This window comes from Gymnogyps californianus, chromosome 5 (assembly GCF_018139145.2).
Source record: "Gymnogyps californianus isolate 813 chromosome 5, ASM1813914v2, whole genome shotgun sequence".
Taxonomy (NCBI): domain Eukaryota; kingdom Metazoa; phylum Chordata; class Aves; order Accipitriformes; family Cathartidae; genus Gymnogyps; species Gymnogyps californianus.
In genome coordinates this window covers 30,080,680-30,095,603 of record NC_059475.1, presented here as the reverse complement: position 1 = coordinate 30,095,603, position 14,924 = coordinate 30,080,680, and the positions used below count along the sequence as shown (strand labels likewise).

Sequence of the window (14,924 nt, the reverse complement as noted above, 5' to 3'; positions counted from 1 at the left end):
AATATTTACTGAACACTGAAAAGCTGAGCTGCAACTTCAACTCTGTAGAGGAAATATTGCCTTGGCTTTCAGTAAACTCTAAATTGTCTGGCCTCTGTTGGTGTCTGATGCTTATGATGCTGTGAGTAGGTGTTGCACTGTATCTGGGCTGGTTTGTACGTCACCTATATTAATTTTTTAATTCCTCCCTTTTTTGTGTTTTGATTTCTTTGGATGAAACACCCACTTGTCTTATATGTTATTCCTTCATAAGAAGACTCCATTTAAACGTGTTGTTCAGTTGGTCTCAGTGCTCTAGGATTCCTTGTAGTCTTTCTTTGTGCTTTAATGACCTGTCGTAGAGCCTGCAATTCTCTGTGTAACATGGTGTTTAAAAACACAGCATCAGAACAGGTAAAACTGTGAAATAAATGTCTTGTGTTCAGCCTCCTGACAAGCCCAATCTCATCAGCCTGGTAGGAGTGGGACCAGTGCCCAAACTTCTCTGAACGCGAAAAAAGAGCAACAAGGTATTTTGTAAAGGCTGAACTGAGCATAAATTCTTTGCACAGATAAATGAAAACTCCCTGGGCAATTAACAGATGTTCATGTTAACAGGTATTAGCATAAAGGAAAATATATCAGATAAGCTGCTATGAGCCAGCGCATGGGAACAATGGCAGTGACAACAGGATGGGGCTGTCTTCAGGCACTTCGAATGGGTTTGGGTCTGCCAATATCAGTTGCAAGTCTCTGGGGACCTGTAGTCGGAAAGATGGGCTCTTGCCCCTGCTTCAGTGACGTGGGGGTTTCCCAGCCTGGTTTGTTTTGGGCTTTGGTTCCACTTGGGGGATTGCAGCGATACAGACGTTCTCCCAAATGGTGGTAAATTTTGTCTGCCTCATGAAGGTTTGCTGTTATTGATAGTGTCTGATGCCTGATTGTGCCTGAGAGCCACTTACCTTCTCTGTTCAAAGTGAAATGCTGTGGTAAAGCGAGGACTTTGTAGAGTTTCTTCAAAAAGTAGCTTTTAAAATTATGTTTAGGCCTTTGTATATAGTCTCGCAGCCCTAAGGAAGTATGCTAGGATCATAAAAATTGTTACTTTTAGTCCTATAAACTTAGCCTGGGTTTAGAGGATCAATCTGTTTTTTATATCCTTAGAGCTTTTTACATTGTTAGTAGGTCTCTAGGTGTGAGACCTGTACAGTGCAGTGGCTTTAGATTGTGCTTCTTGTCTTTAGGGTGTTTAGGGTGGCAGAACTGACCTGGATGTAGTACTTACAATTTAGAGTAGGACCCAGAGCTCCTTCTTTCTGCCCTGACTTTTCAAGGCTCACAGAGGCAAAAATCAGGAAGGACCTGAGCTGCTTTTTTTTTTTTTGCCATGAAAGTTGGTATTTATGATGATAAATATATAAGCATAGTACATCTGAGTTGTTTTTTGTTACTCAATGGCTCAGTTAAGGAAATCAGCTTTCATTACCAAGAGTCAGTTTCAGGGCAACCCATGGGATGCGTGTGATTTAAACTTGAGTGGCCATTTGAATTAAAGGGAATATGAAAAATATTTGGTGAGAAAATGTTCATAATGCCCTTAAGCTGACAGGCAAAAAAGTAATACTTTTTAGATTACTCAAATTGCTGTATCATATCAAAATAATATAGGCTAGCGTGGTCTTGAGAAAAAGCCATGTTGAACTGTGGAAATGCTTGACTTGGTTTCTCTTCTAAGATTTGGATTTATTCTAACATGCAAGTCCAGCTGTGGAGCTGCAAACAGGAAGAGAAGAAAAATCACATGAAAATGGCAGTCTGAAGCCACACAAGTTTTACATAGCTCTTGGAAAGAAACAGGCCTTGAGTCACTGCTGCTCCATTTGTTTTTATTCTGGAACAACCCCAGTGACTTCTACTGACTTAATAAGACCCAGCTATGGGATATTTTAAAATGGGTGAAACAAATACAGAACATGTAGTACAAGGAAAAGTGTTTCTTATGCATTTGACCTTGCCTGAGGTGGTAGACGTGGTAACAATGAAATCCTGCCTGCCCTCGAGGCTCCAAAACTCTTTGAAGTTAAGAGGTGCCGCATACCTGACCCAGGTCAGAAGCAAGGCAATGGTCTGTGTTTTAAAGTCCTGCCACTCTTTCTGACAGGGCTGAGTGTTTTCTTTGTTGGTCTTCATAGTTTTTAAAGTAGTGGTGAGATTTCTGTTCCTTTTTGAAGACAAAGCTAAGGGAAGAGTGCTCTGCTCCAAATAGATCTGACACACTGTTTTACTTTGATAACTGCCTTTTCTCTTGATGTAACTTGGGAATGTTGTATGTGTTTCACTCTAGTCTCCTCAAGAAAAAAATTCTATAAAAGACTTTTAAGCTTGGAATTTTACTGAAATAGAGCAGTTTTAGAGCCCAGTTATGTAACTCTTATTCATATGGATCAGCACTCACGTATGTGAACACTCCTATTGACTTCCCTGGGACTAGATATGTAAGGATTGCACAAGTGTGCCACAGGACTTAATTGGACTTTTATCTGACGTAGGATAGTGTGACCAAGTCCTGCGTTTGCAATCTCATATATTTAAGTAGTTTCAACAGTGATTATTAAAATGCCTGGCTTGTGTTTCCGGTTTATGAGGTAACAATCATGTTTCAGACGAAATAAATACAGAAGCTGAAAGTCAAAGTGTGCGTAATAACTGCCCTGGGAGGCTTCTGGCCTCAGAACTTACCCAGCCTGTGATATGGTCATCATCACATTAAAGGGAAAGATGTGGAAGTCATTGCCTATTACTAGCAGATTATCCAGTTTAAGATACGCCCCTCAATAGTTTTTCTGTGTGACTTTGAGTAAGTCGCTGACAGCTAGGCTTGACAAAGCATTCAGGCACCTAAAAGTTAGGAGCTATAAGATCTGACTTCCAAGTCTCTAGTACGGGAATGGACTCTACAACCCAGAGTGAAGCACTAAGGATTGATTCAGTATGTTTGGAGAGTTAGATGCACCAGAATAGGAATTGTAACAGCTGAGCAGGGAACTGCATAAATAGGTACATCCAGCTGACAGGGACAGCTGAGCACAGAAACACCCTTCTTAGATCCTATATCTGTGTGCCACTTAGGGCTGCAGGGAGATACCACTATCCTCTTGAGATGCACAAAGTAGAGGTCTAGATGCTTGCTTTCAAAGAGCTAAGCAAAGGTTATTCCTTTAAAATAGTGTCAAGCCTAGTTGTTATAGCACTTCCCTGGGATGGGGAACTTCCACTCAAGTCTGTTCTTCTGTGTTGAAGGGATGCAAGCCCCATCCTTCCTGGGTAAAAATATGCTCCACCTCTTCTGCTGCAATAGCACTGCTGGGGACAAAAACATTTAGGATTTATTGGGTGGGAAAGCAGGGACCAAGCATAAAGGTAGCAAACATGTCAGTAGATTTGGCAGGGATAGACAAGCCTTGGCTGTTGGTCCCTGTGCCTAGGAGTGCTTCTGTGTTTTACCCAGTTCTATTTAATGCATATAGAAAAGTAGTTCTAGCAGTTCAATTATATAGTCTGGGCATGATGTCTTTTGGTTGCTTTTGATTGGAGACTGTAATCTCTTCCCCCCCCCCCCCCCCCAAAAAAAAAAAAAAGAGCTAGTGTTTTTCTTTCAAGGTGTGTCTGTCCAAGTTCTCTTTTGTGGCCATGTTTGGGATAATGGAGCAGGTAGAGGTGTGATATACTCTTTGAGACATCTGAAATGTCCCACAGCTGACAATTCAAGTGCTTGCAAACTGTGCACCATAAAACTGTGCCCTGTGCTAGAGTCTGGACAGCTCATGTAGAACGAATGTGCCCGTATCAGTGACTGCTCTGACCCTCCTGCTGCTGTCTCACTGACCTTCAACTCTGCATCTTCAGGCCTCTTGCCGACCCAAAAGGAAGTGCAAGAGGATATGCCAGGGATTACCCAGGCTGTTTCTTGGAGGCTGTTCTTCATCTCTGCTGCATTTTCAGAGGTGCTGAGGTTTTCGTTGGTGAGGACAAGGACCTGCTTCATTACATTGTGTTAGTGTCCAATGTCATGTCATGGTCCCAGTTGCTTAACACTTTGTCAAAGCAATGTGAAACACTTCAGGATAAGCCTTGTGCTACAGCTGGAAAGACAAATGGTCCGGCAAAATGTATAGCATGTATGAAGGAAACAATAGCAAGGTACATTTTATTAGTTAACATCAGTACATCAGTTTTACCTTTGCTGCTTATGAGTAATACAGGCACTTCAGATGCAAAGTAATAAAAGCCATGTGTTTGTGTTAGGACACTGTATTAACTTTACAAGGGTATAGTATGCCTATGAATGCAGGAGTGAGAGGATTTATGGGTAGAGTTAGTATCTGTTCTTACCAACTGGTATAGATAGAAAGATTAGACAAGTTTTTGGGCACAAACCACCTGTTTCTGTTCTAAAATAGAATCAGTAGACTCAAAGCTAAATACCCATTTTAAGCAAGTGTTGAGAGAAATGATAACTGTACATACATTGGTTTTAAAAGGAAAGATGGTACCTATGAAACAGAGAGGGTGTTAGTGTCGGAGAGGAGAGAAAGATGGTAAGTAGTTATCTCCAAGGTGAAATGGGGAAAGAGTTAATGTATAGCTTGAGGAATATGAAGACATATTAGTATGAGCCATGGAAGTTATGAAGGATTATAGAATTAATATCTCTGAGTCCAAGGTGTCTGATATCTAGTGGAGTTGTGAGTTAATTCCCAAGATCATCTCTGGAAAGAGTTTTGTAGCTTTCTGCTGGGGATCAGGGCTGAAGATCAGAGATGGATCAGAGTCTTCATGAGAAGTATCTCGTCACTGTCAGCTGCATTTCTGGCCTTTTAGGCTGTGCGTGGGAGCTTCTGCTGGTGCGGGAGCTTTTGCTGGCGCATGGTGATTGCTTAGCTCTACTTGCACAGCTACTGTGACAGTGTTTGGTGTCAGAGACAGCCTGTTCTATTGCAGGCAGTGGTGTGTAAGAGGCAAGGACGCCCATCCGTGTGCTGTAGGAGTGTTTATTGTGATAATAATGGAGAGGTGTTAGAAAGAAGTGATCTTGATCAAATCAAACTATCAGCACCTATTCTCAACTCATATGTGGTTTTGAAATCTGTTGCCTCTGTTTCAGACCAGAAAAGAGTTCTGTGCCAAAAATTTGTATAGCTGTTCCAACTGCTCCAGTTAGTTTGATAAACGATATTGGCTCAACCTTAAAAACCTTGTTTTATCTACATCCTTAGAACTTTAGGGTTACAGTAGTCTGTGACTTTAGACTATAATATTAATCTCCATGTTGTCTTTTTTCTTTTTTCGAATTGTCGTGCAGAGACCAGTATCTCCTTTCAACTTGCTCACTGTAAAAATACTAAGAGTGAGGAATGTCCGGAAGGCAGACTTGCGTAAGTTCTTCTATTATTGTTGGATGTTTCTTATAATTCTTTAAAGTAAAGAAAATATTTAGTCAATGTTATTGTTCTTAAATTGTGTAGGAATAAAAAGATATATTGCTGCAAGTTTGCAAGAATTATTTTTGTTGTGATGCTGAAGCATTGCTTTCTGCTCTTAAGTGTAAAGAAGCTAACTCAAGCAAGGTGATGCGTTTGATCTCTTGCTTTCATACCTCACTGTATGGGATGTATTTCCTACTCTTGTGACATCAGACTTAGCTGCTAATCAGAGGGCTGCTCTTTAAATGATGAAAATTCTTGTACTTTTGAGTAAGAAACCTGAGTATTCCCTACAGAATTTCTAGACAGAAGGAGAGAACTGGTGGTGCAAATGTAAAATCAGCAGTAGTTGCTGAAAATAACAGCAAACAAGCAAAAACATTCTGTTAGTTCTGCAGAATTTATAAATATGCAAGAAGAGATGATAAAATCCAGTGTGTCTGGGAATTTATTTAACCTAGAGAATGGAGCAATTTAAAAGTCAGAAAAAATTAAACAGAGCATTAGTGTGAGAGTTTTAAAGGAGTTTAAGTGAGGGATGGTGAGGGGAAGTGAGAAAAGGATATCTAGAATAGAGACTACAAGAGAAAAATGTCATAGCCAGATCACAGAACAAGAGTTAATAGTGAGAAGAGCCCAAGACAGAAGAAATCTCTGCAGCAGGGAAGTCTACAGGGTCTGATGGTATCCAACTGTGGAAGCCCTGTAACGATTCACCTTCTCTTCCTCTGCAGGCTAGTGGGCATCGGCTTGTTGAATGCGAGTGTGGCAGCAAATTTAAAATGAAAATCCTCAGTGGGAGAATGAGACTTGCAATAGGTGGAAGGAATGGTTTGTTCACTGTCCAGATGTGGCACTGACTCAGCCAGGGGAGGGACTGGTTTAATTCTGAATTTTCCAATTCATTGAGGAGCTTCCTCACAGCTTCTGTTCCATAGATGTGGGTCCTCAATAACCCACCCTCCTGGGTGCACCGAGGCTTGTTCAGGTGCCTTTCAAAATGCAATTATGCCACTGAGTCACTTTCATGGGGGAATTTGAATGGTGAAACATCTGTTTAAAGAGGTTGGAAAGACATGAAAGAAAAAGGTGAAATAAAGACAAGAGACTAAGAAAATTCAAATCTAAAGACCACAAGAATAAAATGGAAAAACGTAAACCAAAAAGGAAAAGTCCACAATATCTTCCCCAAAATCTTGCTGAGCATGGCTCAAAATTAATTTTCTTCTGGTACATTCAGAATTTCATGCAGCACATCATAGTTTCTAAGGAAACCAGCTGTAAATTTTAGTTAATCTACTACACGTTTTGAGATTTTAACTAGTGTGATATGTCAAGAGAAGAGGGAAAAATTATCTGAGGTTGGATTTGGTGGTTTCTGGCAGGAGGGATGTGGTTGGAACATGTGGAAGTTGTGCTTAACAACAACAGTATTTTTGAATGAACGATTACTATCAGGGAACAAATCTCTGCTGCACTTGTGGTATTCTGGGTTACTTACCCCTGCGTCTTCCGCAATGTAATACTACTGTGCTTATTTATGTTTTTCCTTTTATTTTCCAGCTTTAAAAAATCTGCTATGATTTACTGAATACCTTGTTTACTGCTTATGTCTTAATATTTTTTAGTCTAGAAATGACAGATCATCAAACTGCTTTGTTTTATGACATTTACTGTGTCGTTTTGAAAAAGGGATTTGGTTCATTAGACAGAGTGAGAGCACCTTATAAGATGTAAAGTTCTGGGTTTCTTAGAGATTAAAGACCTACTTTTAGGTACAGAAGCACACACTTGGTGGGCTTATAGCTGTATGCGTGACTTTTTATTTAACAAAATCCAGATGTTCAAATGCCTAAGTGGTGATTTGTACCAACCAAATATGTGATCTGACCAGGCAGTCACTGCAATTGCATCTGCAAACCTGCAGAAATAATTGCGTGTGCCTTTGCGTACTCCAGCAGGTCGCCTGCTTATGCTTCAATTCATTGTGGCTGTCCTTCTCAGGAACAACTTGCTCACAGTCACTCCTTCCCACAGTGAATCGTACAGTCTTTCTTCATGAAGTCTGTTGGCATGTCTGCCACACCATATTGCTTTATTACCTTGTATTCTGGTCTCAAGAACAGATGAATATCATATCTTTACCCTCTTGAGGTGCCCCAAATTCAGAACTTGGGCATCCCAAGGATTTGTTTAAAGTGTACCTGGCAGAGAGATTTGAAAACTCTTCAGCATTTTCTCAGCAGAAAATGTGTTTTCTGAAGAAACTCAAATTATTGTGGAAAACCTGTTCATTTTTTGTCTGCAGTGGGATGGATATTTCAGGCAGTCTTTACCTTTTCTAAGGCATTAAAAAGGCAAACATTTCAGTTAGTTTTCCTTGAAACCTCAGTATTTTCAACTCTGGGAAAATATCCCTTTTCTACCTGTTTGTAATGGTAACAGTATGCTGCTTGTTACAATTCTGAGTTAGCATTTATTTCTTCCACTTTAGCTTTCCTGTTTTTCTGAGTAAACCTTGGTGTTCCCCATGTCAATGTTTGGGGTTTTTTTTTTTTATATTTTCTCGTTAGTGAAGTGTTTGTGCTTAATTTGTTGAAGTGAATCTTTCTTCTCGGTCTTTGATTCACATTCCTATTTACTTCACCAGTGAAAAATAAATATACTTTAAAAGTATTTCTCCCTAGTGTTGTTCCAGAGCAAGATAATGTTAATAGATTTGGTTATAGGCCTGGAAATCTAGACTGTGTTTTGGACCCTGACACTGACTACATTATGGGATCTTGGGCAAGTCATTCAAGTTTTCTCAATGTACCTATTTGCTTAATCCTTACATTGGCACTGTGAAGTAATTCATTGGTGTGTCTCAAGCCCTTTGAAAATGGCAGCTGTGGCATTAATCACCATTAATCATTTACATTTTCATCTGCCTACACTTGTGCCTCTGCTGAACATCTGATCGGTCATGCTCTTCTGATCAGGTTTGGCTAAGGCCGCCTTCTGGAAACGCTTTCCTTCCCACAGTCATTATCAAGGTTTTGCTGATTGTGATAGCATGGTTAACTACACGATAAAGCCACAGCTTGGGAAAAACATGGCTGGTAGAAACACCTAAATCTGTAGTCATTACTGAACAATAAAGAGGAAATACTTGAAGAAAATTGTACTTAATATAACAACACTGTTACAGGTTTTGAGCATGATGCAGGGATTGACTATGGGTTGAATTATTTGACCTCTTCTGACTCACAAGGTCGCTGTAAGACCCAGACGACTGGTTGAGCATTGCTAATGTGAAATAGGGAGAATATGTGTTGCATTATAGTATGAGAGAAAGGCCATCGGCACCTGTATCAAGCTTCTGCAAGTCTCACTCCCTGGCGGTTCTCCCTCCAAACATGGGGGGTCAGAATATGGAAGGAGCTGATGTCTTTGGTGGCACTCACGTCTTCTTTCCCCAGACATGAGTGACAGCAAGATTTTTCCAGTCTGCAGATAGAGTAGTAGGAAGGAATAGAATAAATAGTAATTTAACTGTGGTACTGGAACTGATTTTGTTTTCCAAAAGGATTGCTGAGAACAACACAACTTCTAAAAATTTTGTCAAATATATGAATGAATATGAAATTGGCACATTCTGATTTGTGGAAATCAGAACTTTTTAGCTTTGATGGGGGAACGCTTTACTTTTTGGCAAAAAAATCTGTTGTTCTTCATTTAAGCCAGTACTTTGATAAAGGCTTTCAATTAGTTAAGGTACCAAATCTGAGGAGGAAATGCTAGAAAACAAGTCTCTCTGCAGCCCAGATATTGAAGGTTGTGAGGTGTGTTGCCTGAGCGACAGAGGAGCCATCCTGGAGCTGATGTGAGTGCGCGTGGCAGAGGGCATATACCAGTAGATATTCTCGTGTTTTGGCAACATTACCCTGCCCCAGTCGTTTGGATAGTCATGAATATAAATCTAACTGCAGCATGGATAGGTGTGCATGTACTGCATATGGAGTACAGTGCTATTTCAAATATAAAGTAACGTTTTAAAAGAAAAGTAAGTCTGACTGAAAAGGTGGAAATGAGCATGGCAAATGTGTGAGGGTGTTTCTGTTTTCCCGTGAGTGCTTCATTGTGTTATTTACTCCTCACTCTGTGTATTTTAGGAAGAAAGCCCCTACCGTGTTATCTGTGTCTTATTAGGGTTAAATCTGCACAGTGCAGTAATTCTTTCTCTGGATACATTATCACTCTGCTTGTCTTCTTGTTATACAGTCACCCTTTCAGATTGTTACGTGACACTGTGGCTGCCTACTGCCTCAGCTGAGAAGGTTCGGACCAGAACCATCAGGAACAGCAAAAATCCTGTCTGGAATGAAGCTTTCTGCTATAAGATTGACCGCCGAGTCAAGGTAGTGAAAATAAATGGTTTTCACCACTTGCTGTCTGCAGATAGTCAGTAGATTATGCAAAACTACAATAAACCAATAAGTATGTAGCTAGTTTCCAAACACTGGAGGTGTTAAAGATTCCTCAGAAAAAACTCTGTTGCTTACATCCCCCTTGGTATTGTTCTGTTCCATCTATTTGTTACTTAAGCATCTATTATACTGAAGCAGTGAGAAACAATTAAATGCCCTGCAGAATATGGCCTTACTATCCTATTCCCGGTCTTGACATACACAAGTGAACCCAAGATAAAGATCACATAAAAATAACAGTAAGATCAGTTAGTTCTAGGTATGGTGGAAAGCAAATCCTTTAAACATTCTTTATGTACTTGTGCCTGTTTTATACACTTAGAGCCAAAGGCCATAAAATAAATGTAGAAACATTTAATACAGTCCTTTATCACAAATTCATGAATGTTCTGCATGACCTGCTTGTCTTGTTTCATTTCCCCAGGCAGACAAGCCTGCTTCTTCGTGCACGTAGAGTTATCAGTAATGTGAAGTCTAATACTCCCAAATCTCTTTCCCTTTTCTGTTTCTCTTTCTCCTTTTTCCTTCTTCCCCTAAAACTGGAGCGGGGAGGGAGGAAAACCTAGTCTTGAGATTTTCCTGCCTTAAAGAGCTCTTAGATATAGAAATAACTCCATGATATTCTTAACCTCTTTCTGCAGAATGTGCTGGAGCTAAAGGTCTGTGATGAAGACACAATCACCAGGGATGACGAACTCTGCACAGTTCTATTTGACATAGATAAACTCACTGTAGGACGTACTGTTCGAGTGAAGTTTCAGCTGAATCCACAGGTGAGCAATGGAATTGGTGAGAACAAAAGCAAATTCTTTCCTTCCATCTAAATATATCCTTTTACAGTCTTTCATTATAGGAAAAATCTACTTAAAATGTACTTTCCTGCTCTTATAAGAAAGACTTAAAGTCCCTGTAAAAGTGCTCCATGCTAGTTTTTGTTAAGAACAAATCTCTATGCTAAAAATCTAGGATGGAAGCAGCAAGAACTAATTACCCAGTGCCTTAATTCTGAATATTTCTGGCATGTTTGTTGGCTTTTGGTATAAGTTCTGAATTTTCAGCCACTTTGAGCTGTAATAATATTAAAGGAGCTGATTCTTTTTGTGTTGGGAATTAAAATCTGAAAAATGGCTGTTTTAGCAGAATAGCAGTTCCTAAGTCTGCATGCTTATATGGCATTTAGATTTCAAAAAACTAGTTTTAGCAACTGCTTTTTCAGTATCTTCAAATTCAGTATCTTCAGTTGGCACCATGGGTTTTTTTTGCAAATTATTCTTATGTGCTGGGAATTTTCCTAAGTTTTATTCTAAATACATATTTTACAAATTGTATGTAACTGGTATGATGAAAGCTATGAAGAAAAATATGTAATACACCTTCTTTCTTATTCCCCTCTCTTCAGACACGTGAGGAGCTGGAGGTGGAGTTCACATTGCAGAACACGTGAGTAGAGTCCTAAATTCTAAATAAACTGTTGTATTCAGTATAAAAATAGTCTGGAAACCTGGTTCATATATGACAGTGCTGCTTAAACCTACAGTCTCTGAAAGCAGTATCTAGATGTTTTCATTCAAGTCTAGTAAATTGGAATTTCAGAATACATATTTTTAGATTTTAAGTACCCGAAAATATCATTTTTGCCCTGTTTGACTGCTACCTTGTGGGCACCAACTTCCTCCTGTTCTCTTTTTGTCATTGAATCAATACACAAAGAAGTATGAGGACAATTACAATATTCAGGAAGTTTTGACCCTTAGAAGGAGGAGTGCCAAGCCTAAGTGTCTTATGTCCCCCCTTCTTGGGGAATCTGGTTTTTCAAATCCACAGCATTATAAAATGCTCTCCTGTAAGCTGATCTATTCAGCTCATCTGGCTGCACATGGGGAGCTGTGATAGACTTGAGTATCAGCTCCAGCAGGGAGAGTAAGGAGCAAAGATCACTGTGGGAGGCTGAGGACTGAGGAACCAGGAAAACTGGAGGAGCAGCACTAGCTTCACTTGGTAGGCTTGAAAGCTGTTGGTGGAGTTTGACTGTTTAGGGGACATGTTTGCTTCAGGTAATTCATGCTGTGGAGAAATCTGGGAGCCTGTCACTCTAACTGGAGGGGGAGTCTGGTGCAGGATCACGGGTATTCTAGTCTGTCTCCATAATATGCTTTATGACTCTGAGGAAGTTACTTGAAAGGATTTCTGTTACCAATTTGATCCATGTTATTGGACTGAAAGTGGTGTTAAAATAACCTTAGAGAAGGGATGGTATTGCTGGGACCTTCTCAAGGCATTCAGGGCACTTCAGGAGGCCTAGCAGGATAATATGTTGGTGGAGACTTTGAATAACATGTTTATTCCTGACAGAAGGGGAAATTGTGACTTGCTGGAGAAAGGGCAGTAGCTCAGTGTTATGAATGGAGAAGGAAAGATCTCCCAGTGTTCACAAGCAAAAAAGGCATCAGAGATAAAGCAGTCCCAGAATCTCCTATTACAACTCACGGAGACTCACCAGGGCGGATTGTTTGTTGTTTACTGTGCACCAAAACTGGCAGAAGGCCCAACAACGGCAAGACAAATGGTGCCTATCACAGCTTAGGAGTATCACGACATCAATAATGGCAATGGGGAAGGGAGCTCCAGTAGACGTCCCAAATGGCCTGTCTAGGGTCTTCCTTCCTTTGTGAGTTAGAGGATGGCTTATGGAGTTGGTACATAAAATCATACTCTTGTTAATCCTGTCTTTTGGTGATGTCGGTCCAGGTAGGTTGTTCTGGCTTGAATGTTGTGCATGAGTGGGTTTGCATATGGGGACGGAGTCTAGAATTCGTCTCGGAGCATGTGCGCACCGGCTCCGTGTCAAACTCTTCTCTTGGCCCTTGCAGCCAATTGCTTTTTCCTGGAGACATGTTCAATAGATAAAGTCAGAAATTTAGCATTTTCTGCAGGTGCTATCTGAGTAGGAATTCTACTGATTGGAAGATGGTGGTTGGGACTGTACAAATAAAAAGGACCCTTGGCAGTCCCAAGGAAGAGGTTTTAAAAAGAATCACAGTCATGGCTCAGTTGCCACAGCAAGAACACATCTGATCCACTTTTTTCATTCATAGTGTGGTACCTGGGTGACCAATGTAATAGTTGTGGCCTGAAGAACTCCACACACAAAGGGAAGAAATTGCTGCATCATAAGTCAGGGAATGACCCTGTGAGGTCCCAGCAGGACTGAGAAAAGGGAAAACACTTCTCCGGGAAAATGGGCTTCTTGTCGGAAGGCGGATGAACATTTCCCCTACTATCCCTCATTTGCAGTTCTTGCATATGCATGGCAGTCAATGCTGTTCTGCCCATCCATCAAGTCTGGACTAAAGGTGTAAGCACATCTGAATTGATTAAATATCATGATCTTGGTAGGATATTGAGAGGGTTTTTTTCCCCCTCAACATAGAAAAGTGTGATGTCAGGAGTAATTAATGAAAGGGTTTGTGCACTAAAATTGGAGACAATGGATCACATTACCTGTGATAAACTAAAGAGCCCTGAAAAGGTCTGAAAGACTGAACTGAGGTAGCTGAGATGGGTCACCAGAAAGCTATGGACCAAACTGACCTCTCCTGTGTTGAACAAGCTCAGCAGGTTTTGGCAAGGGTTTTTGGCATTGCTGGATGGGAGAGGGGGAGAGCCAGCCATAGTGCTAACAAGAAGTACAGCTAACCATGCAGAACAGTTTCTACAAATCTGGTATTGTGATGGGAACAATGAGAACGTACTTTTTTGGGGGTAAATATGGCAGTTTATCTCTGAAATTAATAATTATTCCCACAAGCACATTTTGTCTGACACTATCTGAAGTAGTTTTTCATTCCTTCCCCATCTTCGTTCCAGATTTCACCAATTGCAAAATTTACTATATTAGCCTGTTCTTTCTTTCCAGCATTTCAGATGAATAATATCACACATGAAGTGTAACTCCAGGCCAAGAAATTTTCCTGGGTTGCACCTACGATAGTGGTTCTGTCACTCCTATTTTAGTTTGCCTATTGACCTCACTGCAAAAATTGTGTTTTGTGTTACTTTTACCAAAGCACGTTGTAAAAATTCCCTCACAATACACTGGTGGGCTGTATGAAATTGGTTCCTGCATTCATTCCCATTATCTTTTAATTAAAATGGAAGAAAACCTTCATTTTGGTAGCTTGATTTCCACAACTGCAAGACGAATACCCTCTCTAGTTTTGCCTCACTCTAACACCACTCCTGCAATACCTGCAAATGCTCACCTCTCTGCTGCCACTACCCGTGGCAGGCACTAAGAGCCAGATGTTTGATCCTAACAACACAGAGAGGAAGGCATGCTCCTTCCTCCAAGTGCCTTTTCACCAGCAACCGAGCCAAGGGATTGCAAACGCCCGCCCAATGTTTTATGGGCCCATAACACGAGCCCAGCTGGCATGAGAGCTGCTGCCCTCAAGCAGCAGTGACAGAAAAGGTAAGGTCGTTGTACACAGGTTGCTGATTTGCATACTTTAGTGCTTTTTGTCTTATTTTCTGGTGATTATCAACAGTAACATGGGCTTTCTCCCCTGTGTTTCCACTGGTAGGGTCCAGCATCAGCATGAGCCTCTACGAGTTGCTACAGGGACAGGGTCCCGCTGGACTAGGTGGCTTCACTCGCTCAAAATCCCCCTCCCCTCGGGCTTCTACTGAAGCCCACACCTGATATTGAGGGACCACAAAGAGACTTCTGATGAACTAAAAGGTACTTCGAGTTTCCAAGGAGAAGTCTGAGGGCCCCAGGGTATTTGCTGGGTCTGCTGATCTTTTTGGCCTCTTTATATCTTTCAGATGTCCCAAGTTGAGGAGGTGCATCTCAAACAACTCTTAGAAGAATGAAGGACCACTCTTACACAACCTTTCATCTCAGCTCCCCCTCCCTTTTTTTTTTTTTCCCATATGTGAAAGACAATGTTTAAAACAAAGCCCACTTAATACAAATAAATGTAAATAGGTG

The 14,924-nt window shown here is 40.7% G+C and overlaps 1 protein-coding gene across 1 annotated transcript in view; it reads left to right on the top strand.

The window, feature by feature from the left end:
- LOC127016365 (cytosolic phospholipase A2 epsilon-like) overlaps window positions 1–14,924 on the top strand; it is a 33,920-nt gene that overhangs the window by 620 nt on the left and 18,376 nt on the right. The window contains exons 3-6 of the mRNA XM_050896794.1: window positions 5,342–5,414; window positions 9,726–9,862; window positions 10,573–10,704; window positions 11,331–11,371. Of these exons, the coding sequence (XP_050752751.1) occupies window positions 5,342–5,414; window positions 9,726–9,862; window positions 10,573–10,704; window positions 11,331–11,371 (383 nt within the window). The remainder of the gene's footprint in view (window positions 1–5,341; window positions 5,415–9,725; window positions 9,863–10,572; window positions 10,705–11,330; window positions 11,372–14,924) is intronic.